Here is a 27,824-nt window from a genome sequence, read left to right as displayed (position 1 = left end):
GTGCCCCCTTGTGGCAGGAACTGCACTCAACATTTAGTAATACCAAGCTGTTCTATATCTAGGTTCAGTTACATATTGGTAATGACTAGGATGAGTGTTTTTGTTTTTCTATTTCTAAAATTGAGGATTAAATAATCAGACTAGGAAAGATAATACAATTAAGATGGAATAAAGTTCCTAACCATAAAGTATTGCTTGAGAACAGTAATGATTACATTGTCACGATGGATACATGGTTTGATTAAAGTTTTTTTTATTTTTTTTTTATTTTATTAACCTTACTAAAGCCACTTGTTATTAGGAGCATGGTCTTGGATGTTGCATGTGTTCAATAAAAGGTCACATGACAAATATGTATCTAGCGATCACTCTATGAATTGCTTAAAAACCTCTCTGACCTTTTTAAACATCACCTGTGTTTCAAATTCGGTAACTTGGTTTGTTTTTTCCGTGGTAGCTTAATCTCAGAAATTTCTTTACGCTTAATTAAAAGCATAAAAAACAGGCAATAGCGGAATCCTTACAAATACATCAGTTTTAGTGAGATATACAGTATATTTTACCTGGAGTTATTTATACTGATCATTTTTTTAGAAGGTAAAATGCTGCAAAATATTTCCAGATTCATGCACCCGCTGTCCATGAGGACTTACTGACATGACCTATTGAGTTGGGTAATTATTTCAGCAATAATTAAAGTTAGACCAATTAGAAAAGAGGTAAAATCAAATAAAAGTATAACAATAGGGTGCCTAGAGAATCACATCCCTATTCCGTACGGACCTGAACTATGAGATGTGGCTTTACAAATGAGGACTGCTAATCATTATTTAGTCATATTAAAATGGTTGTGTGTGTGTGTGTTTGGCAGGAGGCGGGCATCCTCAGTCCTGTGCAGGATGGAAACATTAAGCCACAGATAGACAGCAACAAAGCCAACAACTACAACATAGTAAAAGACGTGGGTGCTGCTCTCATAGAACATAATATTTTATTTTTATATGAATATACAAACTGTCTTGCATGACAGTGAAGGTTTTACGAGCAGGCCATAAATCTTCATGTTTTAGTAATTCTGTTGTATTGGTCAGTAGATCCTGCTGCGTCTCAGTAAGCTGTGTTACCCTTCTAAGAAGAGTCGTGTGCAGCAGCAGAGGTTGCTGAAGAACATGGGAGCTCATACCGTGGTCCTGGATCTGCTTCAGATCCCTTATGAGGCAGTGAGTGGACCTGAAAATATATCTGAAATATCTTTCCACTGTATTCAGGATATTCAGCACTGTGATAAATTATTTTACAGGGATTGTGTGATGTTAGGATTATCTGTATTCCACATATGAAACTTTTTTTTTTTTTTTTTTTTTTTATGCTAAATATTTACCCCCTTTAGTTTTTAGTATCTTTTATTGTTTACTTCATTTTAGTTTTGCGTTTGTGACATACATTTCTATTACATTGACGATTATTTTTTGTTGTTATTAGTAATAAATGTAATTATAATAAGTGTGTTTAAGTTTTGTGATTATTAGCTTGCTCTCTCCATGTTCTTTAGGGAGATGAGAAGATGAAGGAGATCATGACTCTGGCTCATACCTTCCTGCAGAACTTCTGTAATGATAACGTTCAGAACCAGATTCTGCTTCATAAACATCTCAACCTTTTCCTCACCCCTGGGGTATAGTATCAATGACTCAAGTGTCTGAGAGTTTTAGGGTTTTTAGGGTATATAAGGTTATTCACTGCTTTATTCATTTTTATCTGTGGATTGCTATTAATGCTTTGCTGGACTATTTCAAACAGATTTTGGAGGCAAAGACCATGCGCTACATCTTCCAGAACAACTACCATCTGTGTAATGAGATCAGCGACCGTGTGGTGCATCACTTTGTACACTGCATAGAGACACACGGCCGTCGGGTCCCGTACCTTCGCTTCCTGCAGACCATCGTGAAGGCTGACGGCAAATATGTGAAGAAATGCCAGGACAAAGTGATGACCGAGGTGAGGCAGGAAGGTGTACCGAAGAGCATAAATAACATTATCAATTGAGCATGGAACAGATATCTAGAATCCATTAGAGCAAATTAAAGTGAGGGCTCACATATACCTTGCGTACGGTGCATAAGATGTTCACTTCATTTCAAATCAGTTTTATTTATATTAAGCTTTTAATAATGGATTTTTTCACAAAAAATCTTTACAGATATCTCTATATAGATTTAGATTTATTCCTAATGACCAATCCAGGGGTGACAGAGGCAAGGAACAAGTTCCCGAAAGTACATGGTGAAGAAACCAGGCTACTTATCAGGGTGACACTGGATCATTGGATTATAGTATAGTATTTAAGTTATCCACTGTATAATGAATGAGACTTAACTTCTTTTAGCAATTTGTCAGAAGGTTACAGCATCCAAACCCAGTTTACCAGAACTCTCTCTGCCCACAAATCCTCTGGAGAAAATCTATTAACAAAAAGATTAATTAAAAAGCAGATTTTCAAGCTAAACCGGGACTGTGTCAGGAAGGCTGATTCATAAATATGGGGCTTTGTAAGAAAAACCTCTGCCCTCTGCTGTAATCCGCATTATTCTAGGTACTCATAAAAGAACATAATCATAAAAAATGCAAGGTTTGCTTAGGGAATATTGCTCGAGACCATTCAGCACACTATAGGTCATTAGTAATATTCTAAAAGTGATGAAACATTGTAATGCAGTGTGGATAAATTAGGGATGATGTGCTCAAATGATCAGCTTTTTTTTTTAAAGGTCTATGGCTGCTACGTTCTGGATAAATTTTAGTGTGCATCTACTAGAAGATCCAGACAGCAAAGGAGTACCATAGACCAACCTAGAAGTAACACAATGATAAACTAATATTTCCTGCATTTTATGGTGATGTTATATTTTTTTCACTTGGCAAAACAACTGAGATGACTCAGATAATGATCTTTTATTAATATAATCTGCATGAGCTTCAAATAACAGACTGGAGTAAAACACATCAAGGACTTTCACCAACTGCACTTGGTGTAATCAAGTGTAAACAATTGTTTCATAGGTGAAGAGTCGGTCATTTGCTACTTTAACCAGCGCTTTCTAGGTACACTGATAAGTCCTAATTCTTTAATGAATGTATTCAGGAATGTTATTCCTATGCAAGCATGAAGAGAAATACTGAGCTACAAGTGTTTCTAGGATCTTGGAGAGGAAGAAGTTTGATGTTAGTCTGCAGTTAGATAGCTGACAAGGGTTGACTACTGCTAGGGGATGATTTGATTATTCTTAAGAGAGGTTTGATTTCTTCTGGTAGTATCCGTTTGAGACGTGTCCGTAAGGTATCTGCTGGATGATTTTTGAAGAGGAAGCGAAGAGTGAAATTAGTTCAGTCTGTTGGATGAGAGTAAAATATTCTAATCGATATACTGACATGGTTATATCAGTTCCTCCGTATATTGTTATCACATTTTCTGACAATTAATAATATTTTAGCCAAAAAATAAAAATAAAATTTTGTGCAAAAATAAAAAAAAACAAAAAACTTGTGAATTTAGAAATATCAGTCAGATTTTTTGCTCTTTGTCTTGGTTCATGCATTTTAGGTGAAAAACTGCTTACTAACCCCAGTGTGCATATGTGTGTTTGTATGTAGCTGGTAAATGCAGGTGAGGAAGTCTTAGTGTTCTACAATGACCGGGCTTCATTCCCCACGCTGCTGCAGCTGATGAGCTCAGAGGCGGAGCGCACCGATGAGGACGGTGCTCTGGCCTACCACAACAACCTGGTGGAGCTGCTAGCTGCCTGTACTGAGGGCAAGAATGTCTACACTGAGATCAAATGCAACTCACTGCTGCCACTTGATGATATCGTCAAGGTGGTGACTCATGATGACTGCATCCCTGAGGTAAGCAAAATCTCTTACGCATAACCTGACCGGTCTAGGTGGTGTGTTTGAATCGTTTTCAAGATTGCGTGTACTTTTTTAATTAAAAAAGTATATTTAAAAAATATATTTCTTAAATATATTTAAGAAATATATTTTTAAAATATACTTTTTTAATTAAAAAGGTATATTTAAAAAATATATTTTTTTAAAATTTTTATCAAAAGGATTCCTTCATAAGATGGGGCACGGTGGCTTAGTGGTTAGCACGTTCGCCTCACACCTCCAGGGTCGGGGTTCGATTCCCGCCTCCACCTTGTGTGTGTGGAGTTTGCATGTTCTCCCCGTGCCTCGGGGGTTTCCTCCGGGTACTCCGGTTTCCTCCCCCCGGTCCAAAGACATGCTTGATAGGTTGATTGGCATCTCTGGAAAATTGTCCCTAGTGTGTGATTGCGTGAGTGAATGAGAGTGTGTGTGTGTGTGTGCCCTGCGATGGGTTGGCACTCCGTCCAGGGTGTATCCTGCCTTGATGCCCGATGACGCCTGAGATAGGCACAGGCTCCCCGTGACCCGAGATAGTTCGGATAAGCGGTAGAAGATGAATGAATGAATGAATGATTCCTTCATAAGTTGTTAGTGGGAGTTTCAGGAAATATTAAAAAAAGAGATGCTGGATTTGTGTGCATTTTCCTGTAAGCATCAATAATGTGAACAGTAATTTAAAGGCTTCAGGTAGTCTAAGTGGTGTATAATATTATACAGATTATGACTTCTTCATTTCAACAATAAGAATTTCATGAAAATGAAAGAGAGCAATCCGATGCAAATAGCTATTCAATAAATAAAAAAAGAAATGACATCCTATAAAGCATGTCTGCGGTGACGTCTGAGCTACATTACTAAGGAGGAGTTATTTTGGAGTTAACTGCTTGTCAGGTTTTTGGGCACCATTAAATGTAAATCAGATGTGCCAGATGTGTGCATACAGGGGCACAAAGACAGCATTTCAGAGATCTTTGTACATCTGGCAGGACTTGTCTTGTGACAGCTCATTTTGGTATTACTTTACTAGAAGATTTAAAACAAATAAGTTGTCTTATTAAAAAATATAAACGTAATTTATACCTTAAACAGCCTGCAGTTTTACTACACATACATTTGAGACCGGGGTCATTCAGCAAGAAAAATGTTTAGGAAATGTGTGTTAATTGTTTGCTTCTGAATTGTTCAAAGCCTCTATTTCAGTAATGATACTTGTTCTGGTGTCTTGTCTTAATACGCACATGGTTATTAGAAATTAGCCAGTTTTTCTGCTTGTTGCACTCTGCAGGTGAAAATTGCATATGTGAATTTTGTGAATCATTGCTATGTGGACACCGAGGTGGAGATGAAGGAAATATATACAAGCAACCACATCTGGAACCTGTTTGAAAACTTCTTGGTAGACATGGCCAGAGTAAGTGCAGCAGTATGGCTTAAATGGAACCTCTGTTATCTTTTTGTAGCACTTATCTTTTGGGTTTTAAGGTGTGTGTGTGTGTGTGTGTGTGTGTGTGTGCACGTGTATGTGTGGTGGTGTTTTCTCCCCAAGGTATGTAGCGGCACCACAGACAGAAATAGAGCTGATCCCGTACTAGAGAAATATGTCACTGAGGTCATCATAGCCATCGTCAAAGGCTTCTTTGGTTCCCAGTTTTCCGTCAGCACTTCCAACCTTCAGGTATAAAGCAGATGTGTACAGCTTTTTTTGAGAAACATGTTCCTTCTCTTCGCAACTTGTCTTCTTCCTGCCATCGTGCCAACCATGTGTGTTCTTGCTCTTAATACACTACATCGATTTTAACCTCTCTCAGTAGTCAAATGGTTTATCATGTCTATAATTCTGTTTTAGTCCCATCAGAGCACGTTCATACGTCTGCTGCAGTCCGCCGTCAGAGTCTGTAGCTGCACCTGGATCAGCCCTCTGCAGATGACGAACATTGAGGCCTGCATTAAAACCCTCGCTGATGTGGGTGAGTTATCCCAACTTTGAAGCAGTGCAATCTTATCTTATAAACAAATGAAGCACATTAATATATTAGTTTATCAAATGGTTCTAATGTGAGGCGTTGCTTTTTTTTTTTTTTTTTTTAAATCAAATATTTTTGATTCATGTTGTCTGTCCTGCAGCTTCAGTCTGTCCTGCAGTCTAGCTTGCATCACACAGAATCCAGTTTAAGAATTGGTAGATTTTATGTAGCCATTTAAATCAATATCCACAAATCTCATGCTTAAATATTGTATAAAACATATTTTTTATAAAGCTACTTTTTTTTTTACTAACTACTAATATTTATTATTATTATTATTAAACTGATATTGATGAGAATTTTTTATTTTTTTTTGGGTTAGGTCACACATGCACTTTCTGTAAGGGCTGGCTCAAGAGATGAGGTCACTGGGTAGCAATTAAATTACTGGATGAGAATAAAGTCATTTTGTCCTAATTAATGCATTTTATGAGAACAGTGGGTAGCATTTGACATTTCAGAGCTCCAGGGTTTAGTCTGGGTGTTATTTCACATTGTTCATCTCTGGGGAGTTTCTCATGCCTCTTGCAAACATATTGGTAGGTGGTTCAGACGTGTCTTTGTCTGTGTGTGTCTGTGTGTGTGTGTTTGTGTGTGTGTTTGTTCCTGGAATAGACAAAGACTCCACCACATCTCTGCACATGATAAGGGTCTTACTGAAGAATGAACGCATTCATTAATAAAAGCATTTTATTTTCATTTGATTTATTCCTTACAGCTAAGAGCCGGAACATTGCTCTACCTGTAGATCTGGATGGTCAAGTGAACTTTCTGTCTCAGAAGACTCACACCAACATGGTGCAGCGTGCGGCCAAAGACTGGAGGCTTTCAGTTCGCGCTCGACCTCGCAAAGAAATGCTGGGGACACCAGACTACAAGAACATCATTGAAAAACTGCAGGTACAAAGTGTCTGCATAAAAGTTTTGTCTCTAGGTGTTTAAAGTTTAAAGTTAAAAGTTTAAAAGGTTAAAAGTTTTTGGGTGTTGCATCATCTTGTCCAAAATAATACAATTATCTCACAGTCTGAGCTCATACTTGTGTAAGTGATGGCACCACTTGTTGCGTTACCGTGTGTGTGTTAGGGGATAGTGCAGCATCTAAAAGAGCAGTTCAGCCCACTGATGCAGGCCGAGTTCTCTGTGTTGGTCGACATCCTGCATAGTCCCGAGCTGTTGTTTCCTGAACCAGCACGAATGCGCTGTGAGACTGGAGCATTCATGACCAAGTAAGACTCACAAGACACACACTTTTCTTTCAGTTCAATTTATCATTTAATTAAATAAATGCTTTGTACATTTACATGTGTATGTGACTAGATCACATAAACAACTCATTAGTGAGCCCATTAAGCACATTATGCCTAGCATTGATTAAAAATGTAGCTAACATGACCCAATATCGTAAGGGAGCTTGGTAACTAGTTATGTCTAGTAATATGGACTAAGCATTGAACAATTCATCATTATTCTGATATATTTTTTTTGAATATATCTATTTATTTGTGGCCTTAAAAAAAAAAAAATTCATAAAAATAATTGCTCTCAATATGTTTAATCATGAGGGGACACTATGTATATGAGCAAGAAATACAAATATGTAATATATATGAGAAGGAAATGTATAAGAGAATTAAGAAATTATATAAATAAATATATAGTTAGTGTTTCAACAGCCTCCGTGTTCACTCACATGGCTGTGGCCCGATTAAGATTTTTTGGGCAGGGAGCTAACCCAGCCACTGAAGAGTTAACTCTCTGGTGTCGGTCCCAAGCCCAGATAACATGGGAGGGTTGTGTCAGGATGGGCATCCGGCGTAAAACCTGTGCCGAATCAGATATGCAGACCAGATGATGTACCTATGCATTTCAGACATCTATAATCTTATCACATTAGGCTTAAGTTAAGGATTTCTTGTTTCCTGATTCTCCAGCAGGAAAATGTGAATAAAAATAGTTTAATAGCCTGGATACAAAATCTGCTTTCCTACAGTAGATGCCTGGGTTAGTGATTGTGAGACCACTATCAAGTCAACATTTGTATGTGTTAAATGAAACGAAGTCGATGCAGCAGATGGGTCAGAGACAGGATGTGATCTGGAGAGGTGTAGATGTGTGGCCCGGGGCAGTCCAAAGCCTTGTTCGTTTCTGGAGTGGGCACTGAAGTGTGTTCTGTCATGAACAACTTCCGATCTTGCATTAGCTGTTCGAACAGCACTTACCTGTGTGTGTCAGCCTGATTGGTCTGTACTATTGCATAAGCACTCAAGTCTGCATGAGTCACAGCGTGCAGTCCTCCTGCTGCACTGTATGACTAACCTGTTACTTTCTCATGTATGGTCAGTAAAAAATACAGTACAGGCATCTGAGCTATTTTAAGATTTTTCGAGTCTTGTGTCCTGGATACCATGTATTTTTCTTTCCCCATCACATATAATAGGAAAAAAACTTTTGAATGGTAAAACTTTGTTAACTGGGATCTGTATGCTTCTAGGCTGATAAAGCACACAAAGAAGCTGATGGATAAGGAGGAGAAGTTGTGTATTAAGATTCTGCAGACGCTTCGTGAAATGCTGGACAAGAAGGAGACTTTTGATGACCAGGTTAGTGTGAAGAAAAAATTGCTTCATTCATCTTAAACAGGCTGAAAGCATTGTTATAAAGTGCTGTTTAAAAGATGGACACTCGCCAACCACTTTATTAGGAACCCTAGTAAATGTAAATGATCTGCTAATCATGTATGAGTAGGCCAATGTAGACAATCAAGCAGATCCAAAATTAAATGGGATCGTTGTGAAGTTTGAGGTTTTTCAGAAACTGCTGACCATTTAGAGTTGCTAATTGGTGTGCAAAACAAACAAAAACATCTAATGAGCTGCATAGAGAGGAGAATGGTCAGTCTAGTCTATGGTAACTAAATTTATGACTCTTTACAATCATAGTGGGCAAATGTTAAGGCAGATACAACAACAGCAATAGACACATCCTATTCCCATTCTCGTGTTTAATGTGAACTTGACTCAAAGCTTTTACCTTTTTCTGCATAGAGTTATAAATTGTTCTGCTGCCACCTGATTGGCTGATTGTATAGTCACTTATAAATAAGCACATGTAAATGTGGTACTTTTAAAAACGTGCATATATTGTGTGCTAAGTGATTTCTGGATGTGCGTTGCCTTTTAAAGACATGACCTATCAAACTGTTTTATTTCAAAAGTACATTGTGAAAGTACATAATGTGGAGTTTCTGCCATACTGTGAATGATCTGTTACTATGGCAACCATAGCTTAGTAGACCTAGGATGTTAATATAAACCTTACAGCCCAAGCTATTGTCAGAGCCGTGCTTTTATAGAATATGAATCAACACCCCTTGAAAAATCGGATAAAGAAAAATATATGTTTTATTTAATTCTAAGCACCTTTTAGACCATTGTATCTTATTGGACAAATGCACAGGATGTGGTAAGGTATCTTTACTGTAGGTTAGAATAAAATGAAATGAACTTGCCCTCACTCCCAGGGTTTATAAAAGTATATTATGTATAGTTCCATTGCACCAGCTTATTATAGACTTTTACGGATTTTACAGAGCTTTTTTTCTTCTACACTATTTAGCAGTAGACGTGTTTCGCATGCCTTTAATGAGACATGTGCTACTTGTGCATTTTGTAACAGCAACAGAAACAAGTTTGTGTGTGTTTTTATTGCTTTTAGACTGCTGCCTGTGTACCTTGTTGAATCCGTGTATTGTCAACAGCTTGAAAGTTTATTAAAAAAGTGTGTTTTGTTTTTTTTATTTTACCCCACGGATCAGTAATGACTCCAGCCATCTGGTTCACAGCATCCTGTAAATGAAAATATTGTCTTACCTTATCGCTTTACCTTTTATACAGTCTGGAGCTGGCAAAGGCAATATGTTTAGTGCAGTAGAAGTGAGCTATATTGCGTTGGGGATACAGTGAAGGCTATGTCTGATGAGTCAGACTCGAGTGCTCCTAAGGGAGTCTGGATGATTTTTGTTTTTTATTTTTTTATCAGAGTTCAGTCACCGGGAGAGGGCCCTAGAGAAACACACAAACTTCAGTGTCACTTTTAAACCTGTTGACCTGTTCAGCTCTGAGGGCTGAGAGAGGAGAGTGTAAAAGTGTGTGTGTGTGTGTATCTGTGTGTGTATCTGTGTGCGTGCGTGCTTGGGAGATAAATGAGCTAAGCTCAGCGCTCAGCCCTCCGTGGTGCTGCTGGCTCCGGCTGGCTGAGTGCGGCGAGTTGGGAGCTCCAGACAGCTAATCAGTATTCAGTGGACAGAGCACTGAGCGTTCTTACATAAGGCAGAGGCACGCGAGGACGCGCTCGCCGTGAGAACAGAGAGACAGAGGGTGAGAGAGAGTGGGAGAGGAGGGGGTGCAATAAACTGTCTCTCCAATGAATCAATACTGCAGAGCGTTGACTGCAGCCACAAAGAGACTGGGAGAGGAATGAGCCAGAGGTGTGAAGGAGAAGACTGTGTGATCAGGGTTTCCTGGAGCTTTGACAACAGCACAAATGAAGCTTCGGTGTTGCTGTTCTTTCACGTCCAACCTCTCTGAGGTCATCGCTAGAGAACGGCCAATTAGAGGCGAGCCAATTAAAGCAGGATTATTTAGGACAACTCTCTCTGAAATATGAGGTGCAGGGTGAAACATCATCCTAGACCTCGCCACACTTTGAGAGGCTTTTGCAAGACTATTCACATGGGTTTAATTTAGCTTTGTGTCTGCAAGAGAAAAATGTGCTTTTCCACTCTCGGTGTGTGTGTGTGTGTGTGTGTGTGTGTGTGTGTGTGTGTGTGTGTGTGTGTGTGTGTGTGTGTGTGTGTGTGTGTGTGTGTGTGTGTGTGTGTGTGTGTGTGTGTGTGTGTGTGTGTGTGTGTGTGTGTGTGTGTGTGTGTGTGTGTGTGTTTATATATCAGCACTTTTCTGAAGTGTATTCCGTGTCCTCACTGCTGTCAGTGTGTTGCTGCAGTCTCATGCAGACCTGTGCGGCTCTGACTCCAGTCTCCCCATGGACTCTAGATGTTTGTGTGTGTGTGTGTGTGTGTGTGAGAGAGAGAGTGAGTGAGAGAAAGATGGAGGGAGAGCAAAAGCATGTGAGTAGCCACGTGAGGAAAAAGTGAGAGAGGGAGGGAGGTGGAAAGGAAATAGTGCACTGCAGTGAGGAAAAAGCTCGGATGGGAGCGACGTCTGCTGAGTTCATGAGGAGACGGAGCAGGGGGTGTGTTTATGTAACCAGCCCGCAGTGTCTGATCCAGCCTCACGTGGCGCATCACGTTCTCTCTCTCTCTCTCTCTCTCTCTCTCTCTCTCTCTCGCTCTCTCTCTCTCTCTCTCTCTCTCTCTCTCTCTCTCTCTCTCATGTGTGCGTGTGTGTGCCTGTCTCTGGTGTGCTCTCTCACCTTTTTCACTCTCCCTCACTTTACTCTCTCACCTCATCACCCTTATGTTTGTTTCTTTCTGAATTTAGATCACCCTCATTACCACTTTCTTGTTCCTAATCCACATCTTTTATAAAAAAAAAAAAAGCTAGCGAAATTTTCTCTCTCTCTCTCTCTCTCTCTCTCTCTCTCTCTCTCTCTCTCTCTCTCTCTCTCTCTCTCTCTCTCTCTCTCTCTCTCTCTCTCTCTCTCTCTCTCTCTCTCTCTCTCTCACTCACTTTCTGTCTCTTGGTTGCCAAGCAGCAGGTCATGACTCATAAGTAGATATAATTGGTCTAAGAGACTGCATTTATTTGAGAGGATACGCATGTGCAGCTTTGTGTGCGTGTGTGCTTTAGATGTCGTTGCTGCTATTTTTCCCCTGAAGATCAATATGTATCAAATAGCATTTTAGAAATAGGAAGTGCAGTAGTATAAATCAGATGCTTTGGTCGACCGAGATTGTAAAGCATTTTAAATATTTTTCATCACTGTAATATTAACTAATTGTGTTGGATGTTTGCAATAGATATTTGTTCATACACTAAAAAAATGTGTGTGTGCGTGCACAGGTCTGAAGGAAGGATTTTTCAGGTTGCCATTTTCCAAGTTTAATCAAAAAAACTGATCAATAAATCCACTTCTTCGATTCATCAAGCACATTACTGTTTACACCCCACCAACACACACTTAGCTGAATCCCAAATGACTTCTGTTTTTTTTTTTACCAATTTACTACTGCCCAGATCCTGTGTACTGCAAACCATTGGAAACTCATCCACAGCAAAAATGTTCGGCTAAAACGGAGAGGAATAAAATACAGCAAAATGTAGATTTCAGTTGTTACAGATGTATTTCAATGCAGGCATAAATCAGTTCCTATTAAAAGCACTTTTATTATTACACAGTTTTTTTAATCTTCTCAATTGATGGTATCCAGTCAGCCCTAGTGAGAGGTGAAGAGTTTGTGTGTACCTGTGAAAACCTGTCATGCTTCCAGTTTCCGTCTCCTAAAACATTCACAAGGATTCGCTGCTGTACCACTGGTAGTGTTACTAAACACAAAAAAATGTTTGTATGTGTTTGTGTAGCAGATGTGTGTTCACGTGAGTGTCACAGGTCTTTTGAGCCACTAATGCCCTTTGGGTGAACCGTGTCACGTTACCATGTGGTTTGTGTCATGTGTGTAAATAGACATCGACTGTTTGACAAAGGAAAGGAAAGCTTGTTATATAACACCCTATCTGTCCTATCTCTCTCTCTCTCTCTCTCTCTCTCTCTCTCTATAATCTGTTTCTCTTTTTTTTTCCTCTCTAGCAGGTTTCACACCACTACACACAGGCAAAGCAGCTTTTGAGATTACCAGCACCACACTGCTAAGCCCTAACACACATGCAAACATACAGGCACACACACACACACACAAACTGTATTGTACTGTATGAACAATATATATGCTGTTTGCCACTTCCGCTCGTAAGCGATCATTATTAACATTACTTACATTCCGACCTCATACTTCACCGATACCTCATATTTAACACACCATAGCTCTATGATGCTTAAATAATTACTAGTAATTTATGTGTATTGTTTACTGTTGTTTGTTTCTTGTTGTCTCACTACCTATGCACCTTGGTTCTGTAGTAACGGCATTTCGTTCTTTTGTATACTGGTGTATGTGGAAGAATGGCGACGAAGCTTGAGTCGATCATAATTTTCACTAGCATGCAGTCAGCGTTTGCATCGAAGATACAAATGAGGGAAATTGACCGTCGTACGGTTGTTGACAAAAAATACGGGCTTGTTTTGAATATTTCCGAAACTGCTGGTGTGTGATTTTTATGCACAGCTTTTAGGTTTCAGGTTTACAAAGAATGGTGCGAACAACAAAAAACATCTACAGTCAGGGAGGTCGGAGCAGAACGGGTTGGACCTATAAGAGAGGCTGTAGTAACTCAATAGCAACTATGGTACGCAGAAAAGCATGTCACAGTGCAGAGGTTTTGGTTAAAGTGTTTAAAAACCAGTATAAATTTTGCTGTAAACTGGCATTATAATCATGAATCATTTTTAGATTTTGTTATACATGGGTTTAAGTGCTACTTTATTAACTTAGAGACAGAATGTAAAACAAATGTAATAGAGCATATGATTATATCTCACAGTAATGACAATGGGTACACATCTCCTGCATGTGATGACTCCAAATGCAGAAAAAAAAAAATTGAGGGAGAGCAAAGACAACTGAAGTGGGAGATTGAAGCCAGAGGATTAAGCTTGTATGATTTCCTCTTCACTGCACTTCACTTGACTGTTTTCAATCTGAAACAAAAAACAAAATGTTAGACTGACTCAAACAAATAATCAAATCTGAGATGGACTTATAACGATATGTTACATAATAGCCTTAGGTTTTGAGCTCATAAAATGCAGATGTTTGTTGTAATCGAGTTGGACGATCCTTGCATGCTAATTGCTATAGGTCTTGGCAGGTTTTTGTTAACGTGCATGCTTTGTGGACCATGACTTCTGCAGTCAGATGAAACCAATGAGAAAATGCTACAGAAACAGCTGATATTTATTTGGGCTTAAGGACATTGTCTAACACCAAAAGCACCTACAGAGAGCACATCAGTGAGCATCAGAGCTGGACTGTACTGTATCTCGGTCCGACTGTGGGATGTGCTGGATAGTCAAGTCTGATCGGAGAGGCTTCACCTTCTACTGTTAACATGCCAGTTCAGTGTATATATTTACCCCATTTCAGAGCTGCTCATTTTCCAGTCACTAACAGCTCTCCGCTATTACAGGACTCTTACAAACCAGGAACTGTAAAGACTAGCACGAGCATCCTCTCGATCAGCTCACACTTCCTCACCATTTACATTTACAGAATTTGGCAGACGCCCTTATCCAGAGCGATGTACAAAAGTGCTTTTAAATCTCTATCATTGAATGCATGAACTCTGATTCACTAGGTTACAGACTTAAGATACCCTGAGTCTAAAACACTGTTCAAAGGTATTTTTTTTAAATACACACATATAACAAACAGGGAAGAAAGTGCTAGTTTAAGTATTTTGTGAAGAAGTAGGTCTTCAACCATCGTTTGAAAATAGCCAGACCCTTAGAGGAAGTTCATTCCGCCACATCGGTGCCAGAACAGAGATGGTGGGACCAGTTGAGCATTGCTGGTAGCTCTGAGGGTGTGAGGTGCAGTGCTGACGGCTTTGAGAGAACAGGGAGGTGGTCCATTTTTGGCTTTTTAGGCAAGCATCAGCCAGTGGAGGGATCGCAGCAGCGGCTGGTATTCAAGAAAACCAGGCATATGAACACACACAAAGGAAAGTGCAAACCGGTCTTTCTTCTGCCCATGAGAATAGTGTTGCCATTGAGTGGAGTAATACCATCCCAACTACACACCCTAGCAGTATGGCTGATTTAGCTTAATTCCCAGCTACGTCTTGCCGTTAAACACAATCCGGGGCATTGTTTCTATGAACAGTTCTTGGAAATGGAAATGTGTGTTACTTGACATGGTTTGCATTGGACCACATACATGCTGATTGTCCAGGTGCTGATGTATTCTGCTATCTTTCAGCCCAGAACCTTGTAGGTGTCTCTGCTAGGAGGTTAAGAATAACTTAATAAGGTTAACTATATCTTGGCCTTCACAATGTATAGATTTAAACTGGGAAAAAAAAGCCTGCAGTCTATATTGAAGACGGAGGTGCAGCTGCACAAATCCAAGAATATAAAAGAACTTGAAATGGCTCCAACTTCAGAGAAGTTTTTTTTAATAGGATTTGAGAAGAAAGTTTTTTGCAAGGCTCTTTAAGTGCCACTTTGAAGAACTCTTAGTGAATGATTGTAAATCCCTCCATGGCTTTGTGTCCTCAGTTGCATTTTCATAACATTAGGGTCATTATGATTTCATCTGGGTATGGAAATGAGTGGGGGGGAAAAAAAGTTTTGACTCCCCTGTGTCCTAAATGTTATTCTTGTAGTCAGTGACTAATACAAACTGGCATCACTTCAGCAGGTGACTCTACTCTTTATGCTGAAGATGAAAAATATTTCCCTTAGCTTGCGATAAATACAGCAATTAGGGGTGGTGCAGAGATCTGAACCTCTTGCCAAGTGTGTGTGTGTGAGAGAGTGTGAGTGAGTGGGTGAGTTTTTACAACCCCATATCATCTTCCTCAGACTTGAGGTGTATCGTCTCCAGATTGATCTTTGTTCTGACCTGGATTCTCCTTCTTTTTCTGGCAAGATTGTGAACGACATTAACCTGACAATCAAATTTATGCTAAGTAGCATAGTTAACATCATTATTTTCCTTCTTAAGCTCATCATTAGTTTCAAGGAAATGCCTCCAGCTATAAAAGGATGTGTTCCTGTTATGTACACACTAAACACACTCGCACACTAAAGGCTGTAGAGCAGGATGAGCTGGCATGCAGGACACGCAGCTTTATCAGTCAAGAGCTTTAGTCACCACACCACTCTCCTGCTCTATCATGAGTACAAATGGGAGCTTCTCAGAGGACATTTGCTGACCTTGTTTACCTTGTTTTAAACTTGGAATTCAGGGACACTTTTGCGAGACAGGAAGTGTGGTGTGAGTCAGTCATGTAGCGCCGTGTTTCTCTATTAATGCAGCAGAAATTTCACATCAAATCATGATGACTTGTTTGTTCTCCTATTACAATATTATTATTATTATTATTATTGCCGGTTTCATTGTTTCTGCTGTATGTTTATAGTGTGTATAGATGTGAAGCAGGGCTCATTTCACTGTCATGCCTCCCTCTGAGCTCCTTAACCACGTTATCCGGTCACATGTGCGGCTTCTGAAATAGACCTGGGACAGAGAAGGTGTTTACTCTCAGCTGTCAACAGATTTCTCTCACATGCAAGGATCATTTGTTTGCTGCTGCTGGCACTGTTTATGAGGGCAACCATACTACAACGCTAATGCTATTTGGTGGGATAATGATGGCCTGCTTTATAGGATAACAGTCAGGCCACTGGATAAGGTGAATACTTAACGGGAGTGAAAATAAAGACACAAGCCTCCTCAGGTCTTGTATTTATGGTGAGAGATAAAAATCGAGAGATGGAAAGGGGGTGATTTTAATGCAAAGCCTAGATGTTTTTTTTCCCCAGACTAACCAGTATCCTCTCCCTCTTCTGTTTCCCTGTTTGTGTTATGTAAGATGTGTTACTGCCACCTTCATGCCTAGACAGGCCTATGGGGTTTTGAAATGTATTGATTTTTCTTCCTTAATCTGTTTCACCTCAGCAAAACCCAAGCATGCAGCATTCACCAATTTCCAGTCCTATCTGCAGCATCAGGAGGAGGAATGAAAACGTCAGTCTGATCTCACTTCACCGACTTAACACTTATAATGCTTATATTTCATGCAATGATATAACATTTGGATGTGAATTTCTACATGAAACACATTGAAATTCAAAAGCATGTTTTTGTTACCTACAGGTTTTTTTTTAAACTATTTTAAGTTTCTTCTTTGCAAGCCTTGCAAAGGCTCATGCTGTAAAACAACATATAAGATGAGGGGGTGCTGGAGCAGATCTCAGCAGCATGGAAGGATGTTGTCAAGCAATGTGCCAGCTAATTGGCCATGGCGTGAGGATACTCACGTGTTTAGCGCTGATGCACAGCTGACATCTGTTTAGAGTTTTCTAAGAAGGCACAAAGATTTATTTACATATATCCAATATAATCAATTTAATATTGATTATTTTTCAAATGTCCGGTCTGGGAAATCCTTCTGGGTGCATATTAGCAGATGTCTTTATGTCCATTTAAAAAAAAAAAAAAAAAGAAATCTTCATAAATTAGTGCTCATTTAAATGCTTATTGAACAGTTGGATCTTCAGTCTTCATATAAAGACAGACAGTGACTCAACTGTTCAGACATCCAAGGGAAGTTTATTCCACCACCTGGGTGCCAGGAGAGTGAAGAGTCTTGCTGAGCGATGCTGGGTTGTGTTGGGACATACAGCGGATCTAAAAAAATGTACGTAAAAAAAAAAAAATAAGATAAATGCCAACGGTGTTGTGAAATCACAACCTGTATATTAAAGTGCAATTTATTTTTCGGTGGGAATGAAAACTAAAAATGTACAATAACCTGCATAAGTGTGCAAACACTAAACTAACACCTATTTGCATCACCTTAAAAAAAAAAAAAAAAAAAAAAAAAGGCAAAGGTCAAAAAAAAATTTTTGCCATTCTTCCTGGCAAAAGCGTTCTAACTCTGTCAAGTTGGCTGGAGATCTCTGGTGCACAGCCTTCTTCAGGTCACCCCACAGATTTTTTGGATTTAGATCTGAGCTTGTTTTGTTGAAGCTATTCTTTGGTTGCTTTGATTTAAATGATAACAGGATTATGAATTAGTATTTAACATGAGTTTGAATGTGATTGGTTGATTCTGAACACTGCCACATACCCAATTAAGAAAAGTGTGTCCACATTTATACAACCGTTTTTTGTTGCAGTTTCACGCTAATGATGCGAAAGGTTCTGACATCATATATCTTGTCAAAAACCTGCAATTTAACAGGGGTGTGTAGCCACTGTATTGTGTTTATAGCCACTGTAGATGCTTAAAAGGCGGCATCTCTCTCTGTATATATATATATGATGTGGGAAACAACTCTTAGATTAAAAACCTAAAGCGCTAAAGCCCCCAGTAACACCGGGACAGACCAGGAAGGAGTGAGTTGTAGAGTTGACGAGTGATTGAACAAACACCTGAGTGGCCTGTGTGGGTAAAAATAGCCTGACCTTCTTGTTGTTGTTAAGGATAAAGCTGCTTTAAAAAGTGCACGGTTAGCAATATAAGAAAAGAAGTTTCACGTGTTGCCAGATTTGGTAAAATTCCCTTCCTTAACTCTTTCCACTATTTGTTACATTACAGCTTTTTTTTATTTTTAAATACACTCAGAAGAAAGTACTATCTGCCCTCTTCCTCATACACGAGCTCACCGACACCTACAACTGGTTTGTGTATATTTGAATGACAAAGGCGAGCGAGTGTGCCATCTCTTCCACCTTCCTTAGATTTTGTTCCCTCACTTGGCCTCTAAACACAGATAGGATCATGCTCCTGATGATAGGACAAAAATACTCCATGATGAAAAAAGGCTTTGTAAATATAATAATAATAATAATAAAAAAAGCTTTCACACAGTATCTTGTAAAAAGCCCTGCACTGTTATCTATTGTGTATAAATGTAAAATTGATAAATATGTACTCTGATATTTGTGTTGACTCATGCATGGATTTTAGCACCAGGCCAAACTAGTTGGTTAAATATATGAAGGATGTGAAGGTGGACTGGAAGGTGACTAATTTGGAACAATATCAGTAATCATCTCTGGCGTTCAAATTGTTTGAGCTGTTATTGATGGAAGTAAGTGGGTAAGGCTGACTGATTTCTGTCTTCATATCTGCCCCAGTGCTTTATGACAGGTAGAAAGTATAAAGCTTTGGGACCAGACAGGCTGTAATTTCTAATGCAGTGTGACACCAGGCTTTGCCATAGAGATCAGAACTGACCCTAGACTGGGCTCGACCGGTTCAGCGTGGCAGCTGCCTCCATACGTGCTTCTCTCTATATATATATTCATCTCTCAGGTGTTTACAGATAGCAGGTTGTGTAGGATTGGGCAGTGTTGTCTGAGGCTCAGCCAGGCTAGCCGCAGTGTGGCGTGCCCACGCACATCTTAACACCCAAGCCTCTCTCAGTCTATTGGCTATCTCTCTCTCTCTCTCTCTCTCTCTCTCTCTCTCTCTCTCTCTCTCTCTCTCTCTCTCTTTCTCTTTCTCTCTCTCCCTCTCTCTCTCCCTCTGTCCTCACTTTACCTGAGTGGAGGTTTTTTTTTTCTCCTTCCATGCAGCACCAGACAGATGAGTCAGGCTGGCACGGCTACCTTTATCTCCGTTTTTCTTTCTTTCATTTCTTTTTCACCCCCTCTTTCTATCTCCACCTAAAGCCTTCTGCAGGAGCACAAGAGAGACTGCAGCATCTGGAGGTTCACTTTGCCAAACTTCCCCTGTTAGTTGCTTTTGCTAGTAAAAGAGTGAAACGGCTTTAATGCAACAGTCAATATACACAAATGCAGAAAAGGTATTTGGCTATGGAGGGAGTGTGTGTGCGCATGTGCACATGTGCGTCTGGACTCCTCCAGACAGTGGAAGCAGACGCGTGTCTGTGCAGACTGCTGATGAGACTCGGTGTTTACTGAGAGGCTGAGGGAACATCAGTGGCATGTGCTTTTTGGAAAGAGACACAAAAAAACCCCCCACATGCTGCTTTGCAACTTCATATGTTTTTGCTGCGTCTTGTTCTATGTATATTTGCATAGTGTTTAGGTTCCCTGTCCTCATAGAGGACGCTTTTTTAACTGTTCACATCAGGTCCAAGCCGCTCATTTGCATCATAACACACTGAATGCCTCCTAAACGGGTCCATTTTTCCACCTGACTCCTCTATAGAACGCCACTCACTAGACCCTCACTGCTCCACCTGCCATTACGCAACCTCCAATAAAGAAACATGTCTAAAGCAGTCGTCACAAACCACAGAGGAGAGAAAGCTGTGAGCAAGAGAGAGATTTGAGGATGTGAAGGAGAGGGGGTGAATCAATACCTCCCTGCTTTTTCTGCCTGCCTTCCTCATGGTCTCCCAGCAAGTCACCACCAGGTGTTATGTAACTCTCTCTCTCTCACTCTCTCTCTCTTTCTCTCTCTCCCTCCCTCCCACTCTCTCTTTGCTGCTTCACCTCCCCCACCTGTCTCGTTGTCTATCTTTTTCATTGGCACGTTTTTGTCACCTCTCCCTGAGGGAAGCAGAAATAAGTGGCAGGCATCCGTGGCATGTTCGCTCTTCTTTGTACCCTCTCATCCTTCTGTGTGCCTAAAGCTTTCTTTATACTTGGGGTATAATTGGCACATTCACAACAGTTTATATGAGTTATGTAAAATGCTCTTTTACATGAATATGCTTTTTTTTTTTTTTTAATCTTGTGTGCTTAATGCAGGACGGATAAATAGACAGACATATTGACAGAAATATTTCTAGATCTTTCTAAAGCTTTCAGAACTTCAGTCTTTGATGAATATGTGTTGCAGTGTTAATACATTAGTACAAATGATTTCCCTCTGGGAATATGCAATTTTGTGGTCGCAGAAATGAACGGAAAATAACGCAAGATTTGAAGGAAGTTTCGGGTCAAAATGTGTCGTGTCATCACAAAGCACATTCAGTCAAAGCCCCCTTTGATTTGCATGCATGAACATGAGCACAGCTATTATACAAAGTAATTACATATGAATCCTCACTGGTAGGAGGTTAAAAGAAGAATCTTGTGCTTGTAGTTTCACCAATGCAAGTAGATAATAGCGTTTAGCATTTTTGCCTCTTTTCTGTTTACCAGCTGAAGCATTAAACAGACCAATCAGTAGCAAAGCCAAAAACCCGAAGGGGACAAGACCTGGAACATGCCCAACTTTTGCTTTATGCTGAGAACATTGAGCCACAACCACACATCCATAAACCACTTATATAAAATACCAATTTTGTAGGCCAGTGAAAACCAAGTCAGACTTGTGTCACACATCTGAAACACATGTAGATCTCCTCTGTATACATACACAGAGCTGGACATAGAGAGCTAGAAATCAGTCTGGATAAACAGATCCCTTTTTGTTTTTTTGTTTTTTTAATTTACAAAATCGTAACTCCTCTAAGCAAATGGCATGACTGAAGGAAAACTTCAGATACTTTAAAATGCTTGCCCGTTATTTATTATGTCATAGCTGAAAATAGTGCACATTATTTTGAAGTGGTTATTATTTTTCATCGTGACTCTTCATGGAGCTTCACTTTTGAAAAACACAGCAGACTCTGAGAGATGAGAGATCTGTTTTGAATAAGTACTTCTCTGACCAGTTGGCTTTAAATGTCCTGGGTATTTTTGTACAAGTCACGTCACTTAACTAATCAGAACAGTGGGGGGTAAATAAAAAACCTTTCAGGTAAACAGAGAATCTGTTACAGATGCCACAATGGTTTAAAAAGAAACCCCAGGGTAGCATAATTTCCCCCCTTAAGTTTATTGGATTTATTTTCTCAGCAGTATTTCAGCAGATCAAACAGACCAGTGAAAAAAACACGAATGTGTGAGTCAGTTGATGAACCCTGTTCTAGAGTTATTTTTTCCCTTTTGTTTTTCCTGTTGGTGCTTTTAGTTTTACTTTATTTTATTTTTAGCGCTGTTTGAACCTCTGTGTCAGGTTATACGTGTTGATCTGAATCATGGATGGGTGAATTGTTGATCAGATGTCGATCAAACTTGTGTTTTTTTTTTAGTGTAGAATATTATATCTTTTTTTGGACCCTGATGGTGAAGCAGCAGAATGCAGTTCTCTCACTACTGTGGACTGGCCTCCATTACTGGCCACAGAACCGACCCAGGCACCTAGGGGTAAACTCTCAGATAAAATGGGAGGGTTATGTCAGGAAGTGCATCTGGAGTAAATCCTGTGCCAAAATGAAATATGCGGATCGTATGATTTTCTGTAGTGACCACGAACAACAGAAACATTATATCTTCTTGGAATGCACATTGTTTTTGCATAGCACTTTTATACAATCTGTAGCCAATGTGTTGCTTCTCTTTATTATGGTTGCATTGTTTTCATCATCTGTTTTAATTCAGCTCAGCAGAATGCACAGCATGCACTAACAGCCTGGCCACGCAGTCCAACTTAAAGCCAGCTAGCTTTGAGAATATGCTTTGGGTACGATTCTGGAACAGATATGCCTCTCAGATAGCTAATAATACTTCTTCACACCACACACACTAGTGCCATGTGCTATGCGGAGAAAATCAATTTCTGCATTTATTTACAGTTATTCATTTGGTAGACATGAGCAAGACGTGAGGCAGAATCTAATCTCATTCTAGAACTGGAAGGCACACCTTTAACTATATAACTACTTGAAGATATAAAAGGTTGTATGGGAATGTCATGATTCAGAAAGATTAACAGTGAAGTTTAAGATCAACTGGTTTTACGTGTGTTTTAAAAGTCTTGTATTTGTGCTTATTTATTTGTAAAAAGTAAATATCAGGGCTGCCATTAATCTGTACGCTGTCTCCTATTTAGGGCAAATCCTTGAGGAAGACCCTTCTAACGCACTACTTCGGTAACCAGCGGCTCCACTCCAAGGCTCTCGAGTTTGGCGGAGGTGGAGGATCTTCAACTGGAGGTATAGGACCTTCACGAACATACACACACAATCTTCTGACGCACATTAGAAAAAATACTAGGTATCACTTTTACTATATCCCTAAAAATGTAATGAAAAACTGTTCAGAAAATAAGGGTGACTGTTAATTGTTACTGAGGAACGTTCAGTTTCTCGCCACAGACACGTTCCGCTACTTCAGAACGATGCTGTGGGCTGATGTGCACCGATTCGTTATATGCGTCATTATAAAACTCTAATGGTTTCGGATTCTCATACAGACCTTTTCAGATCAAGCTATTGATTCTGCACAGCTTTGAATCATACAAGGACGTGTGTGACTCATTTATAGTGGTCATAATTATTTAATACCTGATGCTAAGGATGATGCCATAACTGAATGTGACAACAATCTCATGGAATGAATGATCACTAATGAAAGCATTTGGAACAAGCAGATTTCTTGTCTGTGTTTTTTTGGGATTTTTTTTCCTGATGAACAACCGAAAAAAAGATTTCTGTTAGTCATTGAGGCGCATCTTGATGCTGTTACTGTCTAACTGCTCTACGAACAAATCCTTCATCATGGATCTGCTTTTCAGGAGAATGTTTTTTCTGGACAGATTAATTAGCAAGCATGAATAACAGAGAGTCTTCTCAGAATTGAAAAGACACAGATTATGTGGGTAAAATTTCAGTGCTAAACTTTCATACTGTAGAAGTCTTCTGCTGTAAGAGTCACATTGCAGTTATACATGAAAATAAATTAAAGACACTATAAATACTCCTATCGTTTAAGTGAGGACAGATAACTTCATCTCAATGTGACACCTTGTCCAATGATTCAATTATGTTGGAAGACATTTAGCATAAGCGTTAAGATTTTCTTTTGTCTGTATTAATGCACTTTCCGGGGGGCACGGTGGCTTAGTGGTTAGCACGTTCGCCTCACAACTCCAGGGTCGGGGTTCGATTCCCGCCTCCGCCTTGTGTGTGTGGAGTTTGCATGTTCTCCCCGTGCCTCGGGGGTTTCCTCCGGGTACTCCGGTTTCCTCCCCCGGTCCAAAGACATGCATGGTAGGTTGATTGGCATCTCTGGAAAATTGTCCGTAGTGTGTGATTGTGTGAGTGAATGAGAGTGTGTGTGTGTGCCCTGCGATGGGTTGGCACTCCGTCCAGGGTGTATCCTGCCTTGATGCCCGATGACGCCTGAGATAGGCACAGGCTCCCCGTGACCCGAGGTAGTTCGGATAAGCGGTAGAAGATGAATGAATGAATGAATGAATGCACTTTCCCTACATTGCACAAAGCAAGTGACAGAAATGACTCTGAAGGTTCATTTTCTGTGTGTGAGACACAACTTCATTTAACCACGGTGGCAAGTGACAAATCCAGTCCTCAGTTCAATGCAGATTAGGTATGATGAGGTAAAGCAGCTAATCCAAAGACTGGTTTGAATGATTTCTCGGACTAGGCCTTTGGTAGCAGTGGAGCAATGTTTCTTCAGTTTTTTATACACAGCTTTACTTCTTACTCGTAAATAGTTTCCCTGTACTGTGTGACGTGCAAAAAAGGAAGTAATTTTGAACCATGGGTTCATCCGCTCGTTAAATGTTTATAGAGGCATTACAAAGAAAAATAAAGCTTGGAAGCAAGTAACAGGGGTTTGTGCCCCTGGTTGGTGTACATAGCTAGTACAGGCAGGAACGTGGGAATGGAGCTTATACAAAGCCTAGCATTCAACATGTAAATCAAACAATTAATTTTCCAATTAGTCTGTCTATAATTGTATTTGCATTTAACTGACTGGCTTTAGAGCGTATATATATATATATATATATATATATATATATTAAAGATTATTTCGTATTAAAACTAAAAAAGCTGGAGAGTAAACACCAACAAGAGACACAAGCATCTTATCACTTGCTATTGTAAACATACAGCGGTGTGAAAGTGTTTGCCCCTTCCTGATTTTTTTATTTTTTTGCATGTTTGTTACACACTGTGTAACACGCAATGTTTCAGATCATCAAACAAATTTAAATATTAGTCAAAAATAACACAAGTAAACACAACATGCAGTCTTTAAATTAGTGTTAATTTCATCACCTATTTTTAATTTAGTCTTAGTCTTGTGCCAAATGTACTTGTTAGTTTTAGTCATATTTAGTCATTCACATATCTTTTTTGATAGTCTTAGTTTTAGTCGACTAAAAGTCTCGTAATTTTATTCTAGTTTTAGTCAAAAGAAAACTCAAGGTATCTTAGTCAAGTTTTAGTCGACTAAAAGTCTTTTAATTTTAGTCTAGTTTTAGTCAAAAAATTGTAGCTTGACCACATCTGGAATCTATTGTAAGAATAAATACAACGAGGCCTCATTAAATGCAATAATGTCAGGAACACAAGTGTTATAGAGGAAATAAATAACTTAATGAAAAGCCTAAGATCAAAACTGTAGGTGTGTGTGTGCGTGTGTATATATATATAAATATATATATATATTATATACTATAAATTACCAACTTAATGCAAGTTATACATGGTATTGCACACACCATTATTGATGATATTTGGAGCAATATTACATGTAATTGTTAAACTTGATTCCCTTACATATACATTTGTTTTTAAGCCTAATTATTCATTTTGATTATGATGTGATTGTGTCAGAGGCGTGGGAAGAGGTTTCAGGTTGGGAGTGCTGAGTTTTTTCTGTCACCACTTTTGAATAAGAAACAATATCAAGGCTATAAAACTTGTCAAAACTCCGCGAATCACAAAAGTATCAGTGAGAAGTTGAGAACACTCGTTTAAACAGTGCATACACTCGAACGTGACTACACACCACATTTTTTACTTTATTGATACTGCTTTTAATCGTAATGCAAAGACCGGTCATCGGGACATAAGCTGTCATGTACAATAAAAGATCCTGCGCAGCGACAGGAAATATAATTTAACACAAAAAGCCTGACTAGACCAGGGGTGGATTTGCGCTCAGGAGTTTTTATTTATTTATTTTTTTGAGCGGCGTGTGGACGAATTTTTTCTACACACACACTATTTTATTTCTTGATAACAGACCGCTGCTAACTATAACACACCGTTGCCATGAAAAACAGAGCGTTGCCATGGACACACAGGATTCTAAACGTAGAGACGGAGCGCACTATTTTCTTTAGCGGAAACAATACAATTGTTTTTAAATCAATAAACTCCTTTTTAAATCATCATTTTGAGTCAAATTATCTATTAATTTGGTAGGTAGCAATATAATAAGCGGGATCCGCTTGGCGGACCTGTAACTTGAGCAACAGCGCGAAGCCGCGAACTCGTTGTGAATATTTTAAAGGCGTAACAGCTGATGAAAAAGCAGAGACAATTGTAGACGAAAATGGAGAGATTTTTTCTTAGTTTTTATTTTATACAAAACATTTTCGTCTCGTCTTTTTTCGTCAACAATAATGCAAGTTAATTTAGTCTTAGTCAGCGCTTTTGGACAGTGGTGCAGTCTTGTCATCGTCTCGTCTTAGGAGGTTGTTGACGAACATATTTCGTCTCGTCTCGTCTGACGAAATTAACACTACTTTAAATGAAGGTTTTTATTATTAATTGAAAACAAAATCCAAATCTACATGGCCTGTGTGTAAAAATGCTTTCCCCCCAAACCTAATAACTGGTTGGGCCACCATAAGCAGCAAGAACTGCAATCAAGCGTTTGCGATAACTTGCAAAGAATCTGTTACAGCACTGCGGAGGAATTTTGGTCCGCTCATCTTTGCAGAATTGTTGTAATTCAGCCACATTGGAGGGTTTTCGAACATGAACCGCCTTTTTAAGGTCATGTCACAGCATCTCAATTGGATTCAGGTCAGGACTTTGATTAGGCCACTCCAAGGTCTTCATTTTTTTTTCTATCAACCATAACATGGGACAAGGCAGCATACTGTAGGTCCCAGTGTGGAATGTAATAAATTTGTCATTAGGTCAAAGTGTATATTCTCTCATGTTTATTAAATAGTCTTCCAAAATACAGTTGTACAACTAGTTTAAAGCTGAAGTCTGTTTAATGCTAATCATTGCTTGTTTGCTTGCATTGTTTTCACCAAGTCTGCTACTGTATTTTGTGTGTTTTTTGCAGCTGGCTCTCTAGGACAGGATTCTGATAAGCCTGGCACATCTTTGGTGGATATCCAGTGTCTTTTGGATAGTGTGGGAGCAACAGAGCTAGTCATTGATCTCATTGTCAGCACCAAGAATGACCGAGTGTTTGAGGAGAGCATCCTATTAGGCATTGCACTGCTATGGGGTGGAAACACACAGATACAAGTAGGTACCCCATACACACACATATATAGCAGATACTTTGTGGGTATCATATTTCATGAAGGAATTGGTTCTTATGCATTCTATATTCACCCGCCTACTCTCTCCCTGCAGAATTCCTTCTATCATCAGCTGCACAAGCAAAAGAAGTCAGAGAAGTTCTTTAAAGTTTTCTACGACCACATGCATCTGGCTCAGAAGGAGATTCGCTCCACCGTCTCCGTCAACATGTTTGAGATCAGCTGCCGGAAGCACGAGGAGGAAGGCGAAGTTTCCAACTTCAGACCGAGGAAAGGTAGAGCAGCTCAACACACTTTTATTATTTATGAAAGCATGAATAATGCCGATTCTCTGTTCGTTTACTGAATTGATTGTTCCCTTAACATGTTTATGTTCAGCCAAATTAGTGTAATGGAAAACACTAATGATCTGAGCAGAGTGAATGGGGTGATATCATGATGAGCACAAGCTATGAAGTGATCAGTATAATTTGTTTCACTGTAGTGAGGGCATTGCTTAATGGCCAGTTTGAAACCATGCTAAGAAGAGTAGTTCTATAAATATATATGGATATAAGTGGAATTCTTTAAATCACTAATGATGTGAATAGTGGGTCCATAACAATTTAGCTTTACAGGCACAGTCCTTGTAGACCTAAGGCAACAAATATGTTTCATGAGCTTGATGTTGGCCAGGTGCCCTACATTTTAGTTGCCTCACTCCACATCACATGGGGTCACATGAGGGCCATGAGTTCATCAAAGCGCCTTTGTTAGTTTCCTAGTTAACACTTCTTCTTCA

General features: G+C 39.4%; 1 protein-coding gene across 5 annotated transcripts in view; it reads left to right on the top strand.

Moving 5' to 3' along the window:
* Positions 1 to 27,824, top strand: part of itpr2 (inositol 1,4,5-trisphosphate receptor, type 2) — an 87,611-nt gene that overhangs the window by 29,447 nt on the left and 30,340 nt on the right. For all 5 annotated transcript variants that reach the window (XM_060878044.1, XM_060878043.1, XM_060878042.1 and 2 more), the window contains 14 exons: positions 872 to 961; positions 1,095 to 1,220; positions 1,553 to 1,675; positions 1,801 to 2,001; positions 3,655 to 3,906; positions 5,216 to 5,341; positions 5,477 to 5,605; positions 5,777 to 5,897; positions 6,673 to 6,854; positions 7,038 to 7,180; positions 8,446 to 8,554; positions 22,613 to 22,715; positions 26,839 to 27,026; positions 27,138 to 27,318. In XM_060878044.1, coding sequence (XP_060734027.1) covers positions 872 to 961; positions 1,095 to 1,220; positions 1,553 to 1,675; positions 1,801 to 2,001; positions 3,655 to 3,906; positions 5,216 to 5,341; positions 5,477 to 5,605; positions 5,777 to 5,897; positions 6,673 to 6,854; positions 7,038 to 7,180; positions 8,446 to 8,554; positions 22,613 to 22,715; positions 26,839 to 27,026; positions 27,138 to 27,318 — 2,074 coding nt within the window. The remainder of the gene's footprint in view (positions 1 to 871; positions 962 to 1,094; positions 1,221 to 1,552; positions 1,676 to 1,800; positions 2,002 to 3,654; positions 3,907 to 5,215; positions 5,342 to 5,476; positions 5,606 to 5,776; positions 5,898 to 6,672; positions 6,855 to 7,037; positions 7,181 to 8,445; positions 8,555 to 22,612; positions 22,716 to 26,838; positions 27,027 to 27,137; positions 27,319 to 27,824) is intronic.

Source organism: Tachysurus vachellii, chromosome 9 (genome assembly GCF_030014155.1).
Source record: "Tachysurus vachellii isolate PV-2020 chromosome 9, HZAU_Pvac_v1, whole genome shotgun sequence".
In the NCBI taxonomy this organism is placed as follows: domain Eukaryota; kingdom Metazoa; phylum Chordata; class Actinopteri; order Siluriformes; family Bagridae; genus Tachysurus; species Tachysurus vachellii.
This window is presented reverse-complemented; position numbering and strand designations above follow the sequence as displayed.